This window comes from Ornithodoros turicata, chromosome 1 (assembly GCF_037126465.1).
Source record: "Ornithodoros turicata isolate Travis chromosome 1, ASM3712646v1, whole genome shotgun sequence".
Lineage (NCBI taxonomy): Eukaryota > Metazoa > Arthropoda > Arachnida > Ixodida > Argasidae > Ornithodoros > Ornithodoros turicata.
This window is the reverse complement of record NC_088201.1, coordinates 3,777,491-3,790,682: the sequence shown is the minus strand read 5'-3', so window position 1 is coordinate 3,790,682 and position 13,192 is coordinate 3,777,491. Positions and strand designations below refer to the sequence as shown.

The 13,192-nt window shown below is 45.5% G+C and overlaps 1 protein-coding gene across 2 annotated transcripts in view; it reads left to right on the top strand.

The window, feature by feature from the left end:
• The window catches only part of LOC135377314 (uncharacterized), a 54,865-nt gene extending 41,734 nt beyond the window's left edge, over window positions 1–13,131 (top strand). Inside the window, exons 5-19 of one of the 2 annotated variants that reach the window (XM_064609654.1) lie at window positions 857–940; window positions 3,250–3,355; window positions 3,838–3,963; window positions 4,363–4,504; window positions 4,577–4,731; window positions 5,237–5,392; window positions 6,049–6,271; window positions 8,211–8,389; window positions 9,117–9,218; window positions 9,296–9,409; window positions 9,483–9,577; window positions 10,044–10,230; window positions 10,275–10,401; window positions 11,661–11,782; window positions 11,925–13,131. In XM_064609654.1, the coding sequence (XP_064465724.1) occupies window positions 857–940; window positions 3,250–3,355; window positions 3,838–3,963; window positions 4,363–4,504; window positions 4,577–4,731; window positions 5,237–5,392; window positions 6,049–6,271; window positions 8,211–8,389; window positions 9,117–9,218; window positions 9,296–9,409; window positions 9,483–9,577; window positions 10,044–10,230; window positions 10,275–10,401; window positions 11,661–11,782; window positions 11,925–12,260 (2,254 nt within the window). In that variant the 3' untranslated portion in view covers window positions 12,261–13,131. Of the gene's footprint in view, window positions 1–856; window positions 941–3,249; window positions 3,356–3,837; window positions 3,964–4,362; window positions 4,505–4,576; window positions 4,732–5,236; window positions 5,393–6,048; window positions 6,272–8,210; window positions 8,390–9,116; window positions 9,219–9,295; window positions 9,410–9,482; window positions 9,578–10,043; window positions 10,413–11,660; window positions 11,783–11,924 lie in introns of those variants that run through there. The other variant, XM_064609653.1, reaches the window with a different exon arrangement.
• Window positions 13,132–13,192: the final 61 nt, after the last annotated feature.

The following is a 13,192-nucleotide window of genomic DNA, read 5'->3' as shown; positions in this document are numbered from 1 at the left end:
CAATGGACCGGTTGGGAAGAAATCGGAACAGTTTGGAGGCCACACTCTATTTTCGTATTAGTAAACTCCCACAGTTCAATGCGGCGCTAAGCACTCTGGGATTTTCTGAACTCGTCGATTTGGTAGACTTGAACTAGGCTAGAGGTGAACAAGGTCGCGCCCAAAAGCCACGGTCTTGAGGAGATTACGATGGTCTCTGAAAGGGACGCGACCTTCGGTCCTACTTTTCTGTCAATAGGAGGCAGCGAACAAGTGCCGATTTTTGGAACCCAGCCCTGCCCGTCTGGTTTGTTTCGATCTGTCTACTAACGTCATGATGACGTTTCTCGGGTAGAGGTTTATTGTACCGTGCAACTTACTGAACCCAAAGAAAATAAACTCTGTTTGGTGGGCTAAGCGGGCGCTAAAATAGTGAAGCCGCATTTATTTGTACTCAATAAGGTCGCCTCGACTTTGTGAGACTCATTCGTGGGAAATTCCTGTACATTTCTGTCACTGCTACCAGTATTTCAGATTAGGTAAAAAAAAAAAAAGAAATAAAGAACGTCTAAATTCGTGCAGGTGAGGTCCGCAGAAAATTACTAATGTACATTTGCAAAAATGCTTTCTGTGTTTTTCCAGGCTTTGCCGATAATAAAAGCTTTCGAGCGGGGTTGCACATTAATGTGGAGAATGTGTTTACAGTTGATTTACAAATATATGCGATACACTGTTTTTTTGCGGAATGTGGTACCATTTTAGTGTCACATCGCACCGGTTGTGCGAAAATCTACTTGTTTGATGCACCTGTTTCTCGGCTCAAATTTGGATTGTCGTGACCCCTTTGGTTCGGATTTTTTTATGGTGGCGCGTTCAGCGACGAACGCAGTCCCTCAATGAGGCTGTCTTCTCGACGGTTGGGTGGCGGGCTAAACTGGTACAGTCGATGGTCTATGACGAGGTAAGATTTGCGTCGGCATGAGTGGCTCGTCTGTTATTCCGCATGGCACTGGCAGAGTGCATGTCAGAACAATGTGTGTTCTTACGTAGCCGGGGAAACGCAGTGCACGACATGCGCGCTAATGGTGCATTGTTTTTTATGCGTTCTGATGAAATAAGAAATGCTGCTTGTCCCGCTTATAACGGCTCGCGTGTAACGAATTACCGGATACATCGAATGATCTGATCTGATCTGGCCTGGCCTGGCCAGGCATCTTACTTCATGTTACAACTATGACCTACTAGGTCTGCAGGTCGTGGTTGGAGCTGTTGTCGCGGGTGCTTTTTCGGCCGTCGTCTGACGTTATGCGTGACTTAATCCACATAAAAGCCGCATTGACTATAGGTGTGCAACATGCGCAGAGTTCTAGAATTTAACAGAAGCAGTTTGTGCGTTCATATTTGGGTACGCGCGCCTTTCCACTGGGGGATTTTCGTGAACGTGAACAGGGAATCGTGACAGGAACACATTATATGAAGGCACATGTATAAATTAGAGATGGGACGAATCCAGAATTTTTCGAATCCAAATCCAAATCCGAATCTAAGGAAGGTTCTGCGAATCCACGAATCTTAGGAATCTCGAATCCTCTCTTTAAAAAAGACTATAAAAAGCCAAGGGAAAAACACTTTTACTGAAAAGTGATTTGAAGCAGAATTTGTTATCTTTGTTAAATGAAAAACAAAATGAATAATAGTTCATTTTCAGGGGAAAACGTGGTTGAGATTCGATTCGCTGTTTTGGGCTCAGGGATTCGGATTCTCGAATCTCTGCCTAGGATTCGCGGCTTCGATTGACCCATCCCTAGTATATAAATTATCTCGCTGTCGAAGCTTTCCTCTTCAAATGTGTTGTTTCTTTTCTTTTGTTTTACGTTTGGGCGCCTTAGAAGTGACTAATTGGAATGTATAACGAAACGTCGATACAATCGAGCCCGTTTATAGCAATATTGACGAGAACGCGAAATCCGATCGTTATATATCAGAGTATCGTTATACATGTATACATGAACTTTTGCTGTATATATCGCTTGTCGAAGTAGAACGGTAGAAGCAGAACGCCGCTGAACGTGCACGTTTGTTGAGAGCAGAAAACATTTTATCTAGCTCTAGAATTGAGCCAGCTTTTTTTCCCCAAGTACAACGTAACCGCCGATACTACGTCAGGGTCCGCATCTCTTATTGAGATAGACGACTTCGTCCATTGCTCGTCATCCAGTGCCGTAGTCTTCATCATTATCACTATCGGAAATGCAGTGTCCATTAGAACGCGCTTCGTCCACGGATAATTGATCGACACGTGTTTGAGTGTCGACACCGCGACTGTATGCCAAGTCACGTTTGGGGAGGCACGGTACTGCGCAACGAGGTTTTGCATCGGTACAAAATCCGTCGAGCACGTGCAACTTCGAGTCGAGCCATTCGCCTTTCCTCATCAAAACGCGTCCCGGAACCGCGCAAGTGCCATCGTAACACGCAGCGAACCAGAACGATGTGGAGAGGGAGCAACGAGCAACCTCCTCTCTACTTCTCGCGAGCGCCTTCGGAGTCGCGCGCTCTGCAACGCGTGCATTACAGTCAGTTTCCCCGTCAGTTATGCGGGAATAAACGCACCGCGTTCTCACTTTACTGCGTATGGAGGCTAAGGCTCTTCAAAATGCCTCCTTAAGTTGTTTTCAATAATAATAAAAAACAGTAGTAAATAAAATTTAAAAAAGAAAAAAGAAAAATATTGCTTTCACGTATGTTAACGTGCCGCCGGAGAATTCTGATCGTTATACGCGAGCAAACGCTTTCTCGACGATCATTACGTTGATGTCTTGTTTACATGTACTTGCATGGGTGAGCCGACGGGAACTAGCAATTTGATCATAATATCGGAGTTATCGTTATATCGAGGTTCGTAATAAGCGGACTCTAGCGTATAACGGACCATTTTTGCAAGTTATCAAGGGACTGGAATGAAAGTTTTGAATTTCAAGTGATTTCTAACAGTGTTTACTAACTTGTTGTATGCAGTGAGTGAGTAGTGTTTTGGTGCTTGGCTGGTGCAGGCATGGAAGTAGATTTTTTTTGTTTTGTTTTAAAGTCCTGTGTTCTAATCTAGCATAAATATCTAAGCTAAATATATATCTAATTATAACAGTTTCTTTGCGTGATACCAGGCATTGTTCTGTATGTTGGCTGCGTAACAGCATGGTGTTGTAGTGTGCCGCTTAGCCCAAACCGAAATATACCACAGTATGGAGGACAAAAACCTTTATATTGCAGGCACGAACCAAAGCCGATACTGATCAGTTACGTGCGAGCCGAAGCAGCACAACACGCCCTTGATCTCAAGAAGGAGCTGCTGAAAATGAATTTTAGTGTCTACCTGGTAAATGCACCTTCAGGTGACATCTTATAACCCTTTCATACGGGAAATTGAATGTCATTTGCTGGAAAGCTCCTAGTACACAGTCAGTCCTCGATTCATAAACGAAGGACTGGGAAGGGTTTACTCTACAGGTTCAAAACTTGGGTGCTCAAGTTCACCGGAAATGTGGGTAGCAAATTGTCATCTTTTTAATGTCCTAAATAAATAAACTCGCGAGACACATCCGATGACTTTCAATTTGCATTTCTTCGTTATTGCTATTTGACATTGCTGTTTTTACTGCACCAAGGGTACACAGCTGGTGCCAGAGTGAAAGCGAATGGGTACCCCAACTCATTTGGTAAGGAAACGTCCTTTTCATGTCATGTCATATCACGTGTTCCCACATGTGGCAGGGAGGGAATGACATTCAATTTCCAGTGTGACAAGGGTACTTCTTGGGCAGATATGAATATGATAGCAGGAATGCAATTTATTCGCAGGACATCGACGAAATAAAAACTGGCAGTGACTGGCAAGATGCTCTCAACTATGCTGTGAGCGAGTGCCACCTTTTTGTGCCCTTGATCAGCCGCATGTACGGCAAAACGCAGTGGACAAACCGTGAGGTACTTGCAGTACCCTTTGTTACAGTACCCTTTGTTGGAGTACCCTTTGCCCAGCAAAGAATGCACTCGTCAAGTGATGTGGAGAGATAACGTGTATAGAGCGCAGTACCAAAATTTGTTACCCATCAGTAATGCGTAGGCTTTTGTAAAAATGGCAACTACTTGAAAGTTAGTTTTGATCATTCCCTGTAAGAACTTAAAACACACACAAAGAGTAATTACAATCTTGTCACCTTCGTTTCCATGTTCGCAGATGCCCATCCGTCATTGGTTTAGACGATCTTCTCCAGTATTCTTGCGACACCATTCACTGTAGACGTTATTTTTGAAGTTGTCCTTTACCGTTAGTCTAACCTTTTTTTCCCCCCCCACTAAACGTAAGAAAAACATCCTGTGCAGGTGAAACTGGCAGACGTGCTGCACAAAGTGATAACTCCAGTCAATTTCTTAGACACTTGGCCCCCTGAATGCTTAGCAATCCAGTTCGCGTCAACACAATACATTCCTGCGTGGAAACCTACGGAGCACGACACTATACAAGGTGAGCGTGACGTCCCCCCCCCCCCCCCCCCCATCACTGTGACGTAAACGGAATGACGTGCCTTCACTTCAGGCGGTGACCTGTACAAAAACGACCATCGAGTGAGCTGGGACGAATCAAACCTGCGGAGAGTGGCACGAGAAATTGCGGAGAGGTATCGTCAGACCACAAAGAAGGAACAGGTGGCGACCAAGCAGTTGGGACTCAAAAAGTCATCGAGCCTTAAGGTGCCTATAAAAACAAAGTGGTACCTTCGCTTTTAATTGTTGATAATTCGTAGTACCACAATATTTGGTAGTTTGCACATACCATTGTCGCTGACATTTCCTACGTTGTATTGTACCGCTGGCATTTTTGTTCTTATGGTACTACCAGTAGCCTCATGTCTGATAGTATTGATAGTTGTCATATCAATACTTGTTTAAGAAACATAATGTTCTGACATTCTTAAGTTAAGGCTTTCTGACCAGATGTAATAGTGGCATGTTTCTCTGCAGGACAACATAATAGTCATATATTCGATACCATTATCAGTTGTGAATTGTTTTATCGCTCCTGTACCAAGGGACCAAGTCTTTACTTTCGAGATGCTCGGCATTCCTTTTAGAAATGAATCTTACATTTCCTTGCACCACGAAAAGAGCTGGGCTGTTGCCTCAGTCCTCGAAAATGTTGAATACTCCTTACTAATCATTTGATTCACATTAATAATTTACTGGTTTGATGTTCCAGAACAAAAGGAACTCCCATCTTACAACGCTTACAGAAGAAGTGCCAATGGCAAATGTAATGGAGATGCCAGTGCTAAATCAGTACCCTGAGTTGAGGGAGTTCTTGGGACATCAGCGGGTTATTGTAATCAGCGCGCATCCCAGACAGAAGGAAGTGGTGAGTTTGAGCTACGTAATTTTCGTGTTTAAACTGCATTTTCGTATGTGGGAAACCGGAGCACGTATCGACAGATGCTTGGGAAAGACTGGTATACATTCCATGATGAATGCGTCTAAAGGCTTCATAGAGGGATGGTCACGCAGAGCGAAAAGTAGACACCGTAGAAAAGTAGACACCGTAGAAAAGTAGACACCGTAGGAAAGTAGACACCGTAGGAAAGTAGACACCGTAGGAAAGTAGACACCGTAGGAAAGTAGACACCGTAGACACTCCAGAGGCGAAAAGTAGACACTGGCCCTGAGCAGCAACAGCATCCGCTACATCACAGCCAATTATGACCTGGGACTCGACAACGGAAAGGCCGGACCTATGTAAACTATACTTGCGGGAACTTTGGAACGCATGCTCGTTTTTGGGGGACACGTCATTTTCCACGGTCTTGCGCGTTGAGGTGCTCCCTCCCCTCAATAAATTTCTTGAAAACCATTCCGCTTTCACCGCAGCGCATTCTGTGATGCTCGCAAATAGAATTTATATTTAGCTCTGGAATTGTAGAGGCCGTACAAGACCAACCCTCTAACGGATGCCGTGCAGGTTACGCGGCAGAAAGACACGTGCCTCTTTTGTACGAACTACGTTTCGTTGATGTGCAGGCCCAAGCGATTGCTGGTTTCCTCAACAAAGAGGGCTACACCGTGTGGAGCACGACCGAACTCTCGGAGACACGGGACAGCTACTCGGACGCAGACGGCACCCACCCAAATACGCCTCGCGACGCAGCGCCTCTGCCCAAGAGCGATCGTGTTTTTGACGGCTCTCGAGACTTTAATACTCGTGTTACGGAGTACAGGCGGAGTACTCAGCATGACACACACGGTAAGAGCGTCCGAGATATTATGTATGAGGGATGCTACCCCTAAATGTGAATGTACAGGGTGAATTTAGCAAAGGTTACACATTTTGATCCCATCGTAAAAATAGAAAATGACGTTTCTAGCGCTTCAAACTTTGCAGACTGGTAGTCATTTGTCTCAAGTTTCAACCATATTTTTTTCAAATGCTATCAGTTTGTAGAAAAAAAAAGTTGGAAGAGAAGCAAATTTTCATTCCACGCATTTCCTATGGCCTATACGGCCTGCAAACCGCCATTTTTTTCCTCTGTCTGCTTCACATTCACATCACCATGTATAGGTGGCGCTGCCTGGAGACGAAGCAAACAGACGAAGAAAAATATGATTTGCCTCAAGTTTTAATAATATTTTTTCCAAATGCTGTCACTTTCTAGAAAAAAAGTTAGCAGCAAAGCAAATTCTCACCCCATGCATTTCCTATGGCCTATACCCACCAGCAGACCGCCATTTTTTCCCTCTTTCTGCTTCACGTTCACATCACCACCTGTAGGTGGCGCTGCAAAATGAGAACCTGTGGAACCACCAGATGGACCAGATGCAGGGTTTTGAGGCAGCGCCACCTATACATGGTGATGTGAATGTGAAGCAGACAGAGGAAAAAAATGGCGGTTTGCAGGCCGTATAGGCCATAGGAAATGCGTGGGGTGAAAATTTGCTTCTCTTCCAACTTTTTTATTTTCTACAAAATGATAGCATTTGAAAAAAATATGGTTGAAACTTGAGACGAATGACTTTCAGTCTGCAAAGTTTGAAGCGCCGGAGACGTTATCTTATATCTTTATGGCTCGATCGAAATGTGCAACCTTTGCTAAATTCACCCTGTAGATATCTGCTAAGGAGATTACGGGTTAAGGGGGATCGTAATTTTTCACATCGTGCGTATTTACTCGTATAATAAACGCACTTTTCAAACCCAAGAAAACCAGCACTTGTTCTACGCTAGGGTGGCTGTCGCCGTGCTGCTAAAGTCGGGGTAATTGAAATATTTAGGGGAAATAAAACACCAACATTTGAGCTCTCAAGCTGGGAGTTGGTTCATTACTAGGGCCTGACTTTTTAGGGTTAAACCCGTATCCGCCCGATATTTACCCCCCAAACGAAATCTGTAAAATTCGGGTTTAACCCGAATCTACCCGAAAACATCCGGGTCGCGTGGCACGCTCATGAGCGTGCATTAAAATAAAGTTTGATAACATTGCTAAACATTAGTTCCACGTTAAGACAAATTTTTATTAAACAATAAAAAATCACCCGAATTCCTGACGACAGAATATGCCGTAACGGGATTTAACCCGAATTTTCCAATGAAAAATATCGCCCGATATTTACCCCCCGAATTTGGCCAAAAATAAAACCCGAAAAAGTCAGGCCCTATTCATTACTAGAGCCTGAAGTTTTAGGGTTTTACCCGATTCTTCCCCGAATTTCCACCCCGAATTGAAGGTTGCCTATTTAGGGTGAAACCCGATTTTTACCCGGCAAATTGCCCTCACTGGGACGTCTGTAGGAATGCATTAATTTACTTGTTTGGCAGCAAATGCAGTTTCATCACCGTTTGTACCAAACCAGTACAGTTAGTTTGAGTAACTGAGCCCGATTTCTCCCCGAATTTAGCATACTGGAAGTTTTTCCCACCCGAATTTGCACGAATTTAGTGCGCACGTTTATTTACCCGATTTTTACCCCCCGAATTTCGAAAAAAATATTTCCGGAAAACTTCAGGCTCTATTCATTACATGGTGGCGTTAATTATGGGGGTAAGTGCGGTACTGCATTTTAATAATTTTAGCTCTGTTAATGGGTGAGACTGGCTACAAAACTTTGTTTGGAAATGTAGAAACATTGATGGCTCCGGTATAACTTGCGTGACGCATAATGGAATATCGTTCATTTCACGCAAACAGACGGTCACCCGTCAGTCTGTCGTCTGCCGTCGCAGATGAGCGACGTCAGCGTGGCGTCCGTGCTAGGTGGCGAGAAGTTGGAGCGGGTGAAGCGGTTTCAGCAGATGGCTGTGCGGGCCAACGTGGTCGTCGTCCTCATCTCAAAGGAATACATCAATTCCAAAACGTCTCAGCAGCAGGTTGGTGCATACTGTTCCATCGGAGAGACTTTCGGTGCTGGATTTCATGAACTGAGTGATGAGCTTTTGTTAGACGTGCCTTTTGATAGGGGCATGGGCGTTTCGAAGAGGGGGTCCAAAAAGGGATCCCCCGGGCCCCAAGATCACTGGATGTGGGAATTGCCCGTGCTTTACGAGCAGGTCGTCGTGGTCAGACTTCATCATAATAATCTGAGTCTTATCCACCAGATCCCCTGCATATCAGAAGTTCCGATTGTCATCATCCTATTATCCAGTGTCGGTTGGTTGCACGCCCCCACCCCCACCCCACCCCACCCCGGCAGAAATCCTGGGAATGGCCATGTTGGGTGGTCCTTCTTATATCCCAGGAGAATCACAATATAATAGTATATACAGGCAGGGATGTTCCCATGATTTTGATCTCTGGAAAAGTGTGTGTGTGTGTGTGGGGGGGGGTGATGCCATTATCTGCTGCTTTTGTAGCGTTCGTGGCCTTGGTGGCCCTTTGGGGGAGGGGGGAGTCGCAAGATTTTTTGGCGGGATGTTAGGGGAGGTGCTGGGAAAATCCCTGTGTACATGCCCACTGATTGCCCAGTGATAGCTCATCAACTTCAAAATGGCCCGTAGAGTTCAAACAAACCAGAACGTCGTTGTCGCGGTGAATTTTCGTAGAGCAAGATGTCTTCCATGTTGTACGGACACAGACAAACCGTCACTCTGTACGCAGGTTTTCTACTGTGAACACAGAAAACACGTCGTGCTGGTGCAGTGCGACGACTACCCTATTCCGTGTTGGTTCTCCTCGCTCATGGGCAATGACATCATCAAGGTAGGAGGTCGAAATACTTCTCGAGGTTTCTGTGAACAGTGTGTGACAACATTATCGCGTCCAACCCGTTATCGTAGAGAAACAGTTGCGAGTTCGAGAGCGCCCTGAAGGTCCGTGTGAGGCGTGCCACAAATCCAGACTCGTCGGAGACTCCGAAAGACGCCGCTACGGAAGCCACGATTCAGTGTCTCGTAAGTGAGAGGCTCGCTCAACTGCCGAGACCACCCAGTTGTGACAACCGGTAAGAATGTGTCTGCCTTTCAGGTGACGTTCATGAAAAAAGAGATCCCCGCATTGGAAACCTGCGTCTACATTGCTGGAGGCTCAAAGCTGCCTCAGAGGTCAGAAGAGATATGCAGGCAAGTACCAAAACCATGAAAAATTTTCTTAAAACATTTTGGGAGTCTTACGTGTACCTAAATATATACAGCTAGTGCACGGGTGGACTTGTGCGCGCCTGCGAAAGCAGTGAACAGTTAAACTGGTGGGGAAGAAGAAAGTTGCGTTGGTGCAATGCAAGACTGTATGCGTAGGGGTCCTCTGTATTCAGGTAGTTTTATGTTTTCTTGAAAATTTGGGGGTAAAATTCAGGCTTTATTTCGGTAATAATTATAATTAATAATTATAAAATATAATTAATTATATAATTAATAATTAATTAATTATAAAATGTTAAATAATAATAAATAATTTTTCGGGACTTTTTCGTAAATAATGCAGCGATAAAATGTTGACCAATGGATTGAGCGAGCTCTTTTGCTCCGTTAAAGTAGCTGCGTACATTGCAGTCGGCAGTGTCGTAAAACACGCAATTTCGTACTTTAGGGAAATCGGCAAAGAACTGGCGAAGCTTCCAAACGTGGCTGTCATCACCGGAGGTTTCTACGGAGCACCAGATATCGTAGCACGTACGTTTCACGAGGCACGGGAGAACAACGGCGAGACGGACACTAAAGTGTTCCACATCCTGCCTTGCCGAGACGAGAAGGTAGGAGAGAGAGGTCATCCCAAGGTGCAACTGAGCACACATTTTCTATCCAGAAATACATGGGCAAGGCACCGCAAAACAGCGACGGCTCCTTCTCGGCTATTCCGTACGGCAAGAACCTGTTCCTGGGCAGTTCGGTGAAAGAGCGGGAGTCGACGGTTGCACGGGCATTCGACACGTGCATTGTGATTGAAGGTAATCTCTAAAATGACCTTTTCGCAAATCTCGACAGATAATTTTGGAGGATGTCTAATCAGTCGCCGGCTGACTGTTACATTTAGGGAGTGACTTTTTGGGGTTAAACGCGATTCCGCCCGGTTATTCACCCCTCGAACTGACCTCCGACCAATTCGGATTAAACCCGATTTCTCCCCGAATTCCAGTCGCTATGAAATCCTCGAGTGACATTTACACTGAAGAGGACCAAAGGTCGCCACGTGTAAAACGTGTAAGAATGGGTCACTTGCGTTCCCAGCAATACACCCATGTGTGTCGACACTGTCTATGCCTTTGGGGATTACCGCTGGGAGGTCACGATCCCGCAGAAAAAAAAAAAGGAGTAAGAAAAGAGAGGTTAGGGGAGGACTTAATAGACGAGAGGAGAAACAAACACACCCGATAACACCCGAAGGAATAATTGTCGCCCGATTTCTCCCCGAATTACAGATTTAAACGGAGCACCCAATTTTTACCCCCCCCCCCCCCCGGCATTTAACCCGAAAAGGCATTTAACCCGAAAGAGTCATTCCCTAGTTATATTACTCGTTCAGAAGTATTGCAACTAGTGCAAACTACTGCAAATGGCGTAAGATCCCGCATTCGATTCAGCGGAGGTGCAGCCTTTGCGCTACACTCGCCACTCAGTTGGAAAAAGTGCTGCACGAGTTCACGAAAATGCTGCACCTCCTCCAGAGTCCGTGCAGTGTTTGATGCACTGTGGAGCAGACGACACGAATAGTGTAGCCGTAGTTGCGGGCAGTGTCTTATCAGCGGTCTTATGCATACTGGCATTCAGTTTTGTTAAGATAGGACTATATGCTCGCTCATCGAGTCAATCCACATCGCAGGAGGCGCTCAAACTGTTGCGATGCAGTGCAGACACCCGTGACAAACGATCTAGGGCTTACACTTTTCTACTTGATTGGGCTCTAGGTGTAGAGGGCAGCACCTGTCGTGCACTTCATTTTTACTTTACGAAGGCAGATACTGTCTTCTGTTTGGCTCCACTCGCTGCACCAGATCAAGCAGCAAAGCAATTTGCGATTTGTTTTTCCAGTGCTTTCCTATTCGCTTCGTGAAAGTTCTGAACATGCAGCCAAATCACAGAGACCTCGAGTTGTCTTGTCCAGTCACACATGCTCTGTTCCAGTGTTTCTTAAGACACATACGCTGTCGGGTCGGGTCACAAGAATTCGGCATCACGTGGAAATAACCAGATTCGCGTCACGTTACAGGTGGGCCTTGTGCAGCGCATGAGGTGGAACAGTTTGTGTGGAACGACCACTTCGTGGTTCCAATTATCTCCACCGGTGGAGCCGCTGGTGGCCAGTTTGGTGTTCCTCTCAAAATATTAGAGGTAAGAATGTGCATTGCGTACTGCAGGAGATCACAAAAGTTACTTTACTTAAAAGTTGAAGTCACATTACTTTCGCTTTAATAGACAGATCCAGTGCAGAAGTAGTTTCCGCAGGGTGTACAACTTGTGTCTCTCTCTTTAGACCCCGCACTGCATCGCGGAAGAGAAGTGGTCGGTGCTGTCCGAGAAAGAAGCGTCCCCGGCGGAAGTCGCGAAAGCAGCCGTCGACATTGTGGCTCAACTCAAGCGGGCCATGGTGTCGCACGCGCACTCGCACTTGGTGCGCAACAAGTACAAAAAGATCAAGAAACGTGCGAAACACGGAGAGAGCGTCGCGCAAGGCCTGTCCGACGGCACCCTGCCGGCGGACAAAGAAATTGCTCCTTCCGCCGCCGGCAGTGCCGCCAAGACGTCGTACCAAGCTATGACGCGCTGGCAGAGGATAGTCAAGTACTTGAGGAGCATGTCGAGTTCCTAGTGGTGTCACACCGCAGTGGGATTGTTGTTGTTTTTTTCCCCCGAGTGCGTGTCATCTCGTAATGCCTCAAAGGCTCTCTGTTTCTACCATATTTACTTGCATAATTGGGTGCAGCTTTTAACCGCGTTTTACTCGGAGGAAGTTTTTTAAGTCGTACAAATTCGTTACCACAGCAAATTGTGGTAGGGGTATTGTAAATACCCGCTCATTTTAGAGGTCAAGTTTTTAGAAAAAGTGGTAGAGACCTGCCAAAAAAAAGTAAAACTGCACCAAAATTATCATCCTTAAATTTCTACTCGAAACGTTGATAGTGCTATCTCTCAAATTATTTGTGAGGCATACTGCATTACACAATTAGATGTTTCTTACGTGCCTCTTCTCTTAGAAGTGCCGACTATGCAACAGCGTTGTAATTGCACCTATTCTATTTGATTCAATTATCACTCGATACGATACGTAGTACATCGCGGACACGTTGTTACTGGCTTAAAAACATGCGCCGTCAAACTGCATGCTGTACTGAGCAGCATTCATTCTCAGCTTCATTCCCCACATGGAAGAAAAATGGCGGGAACCCATTCGCGACTGCGACGTTCAAATACTTTTTTCCAAATACGAGTCAAAATCTGGTGAAAGAGCACATTTTGAGGCAGAAAAGAAAGGAACACGTAAGCTGGCAAGAGGAAATGCTAAATGCAACGTATTTACTGTTAAACCGTACCCGCGGAATTGGCTGAGTTTTCACTTTGACGAGTTCGGTTCCAGAGTGTTTTCGGGTTTTACCCACAGTGCCACTGATGCAAATTGGGGATAAAACAGGTTTTGTTGTGTCTACCCAGATAAAACCCATTTGCACCCCCCACCCATTTGCACCTTCCACCCATTTGCACCTTCCACCCATTTGCACCATCATCACTTAAGGTAAAACCTGA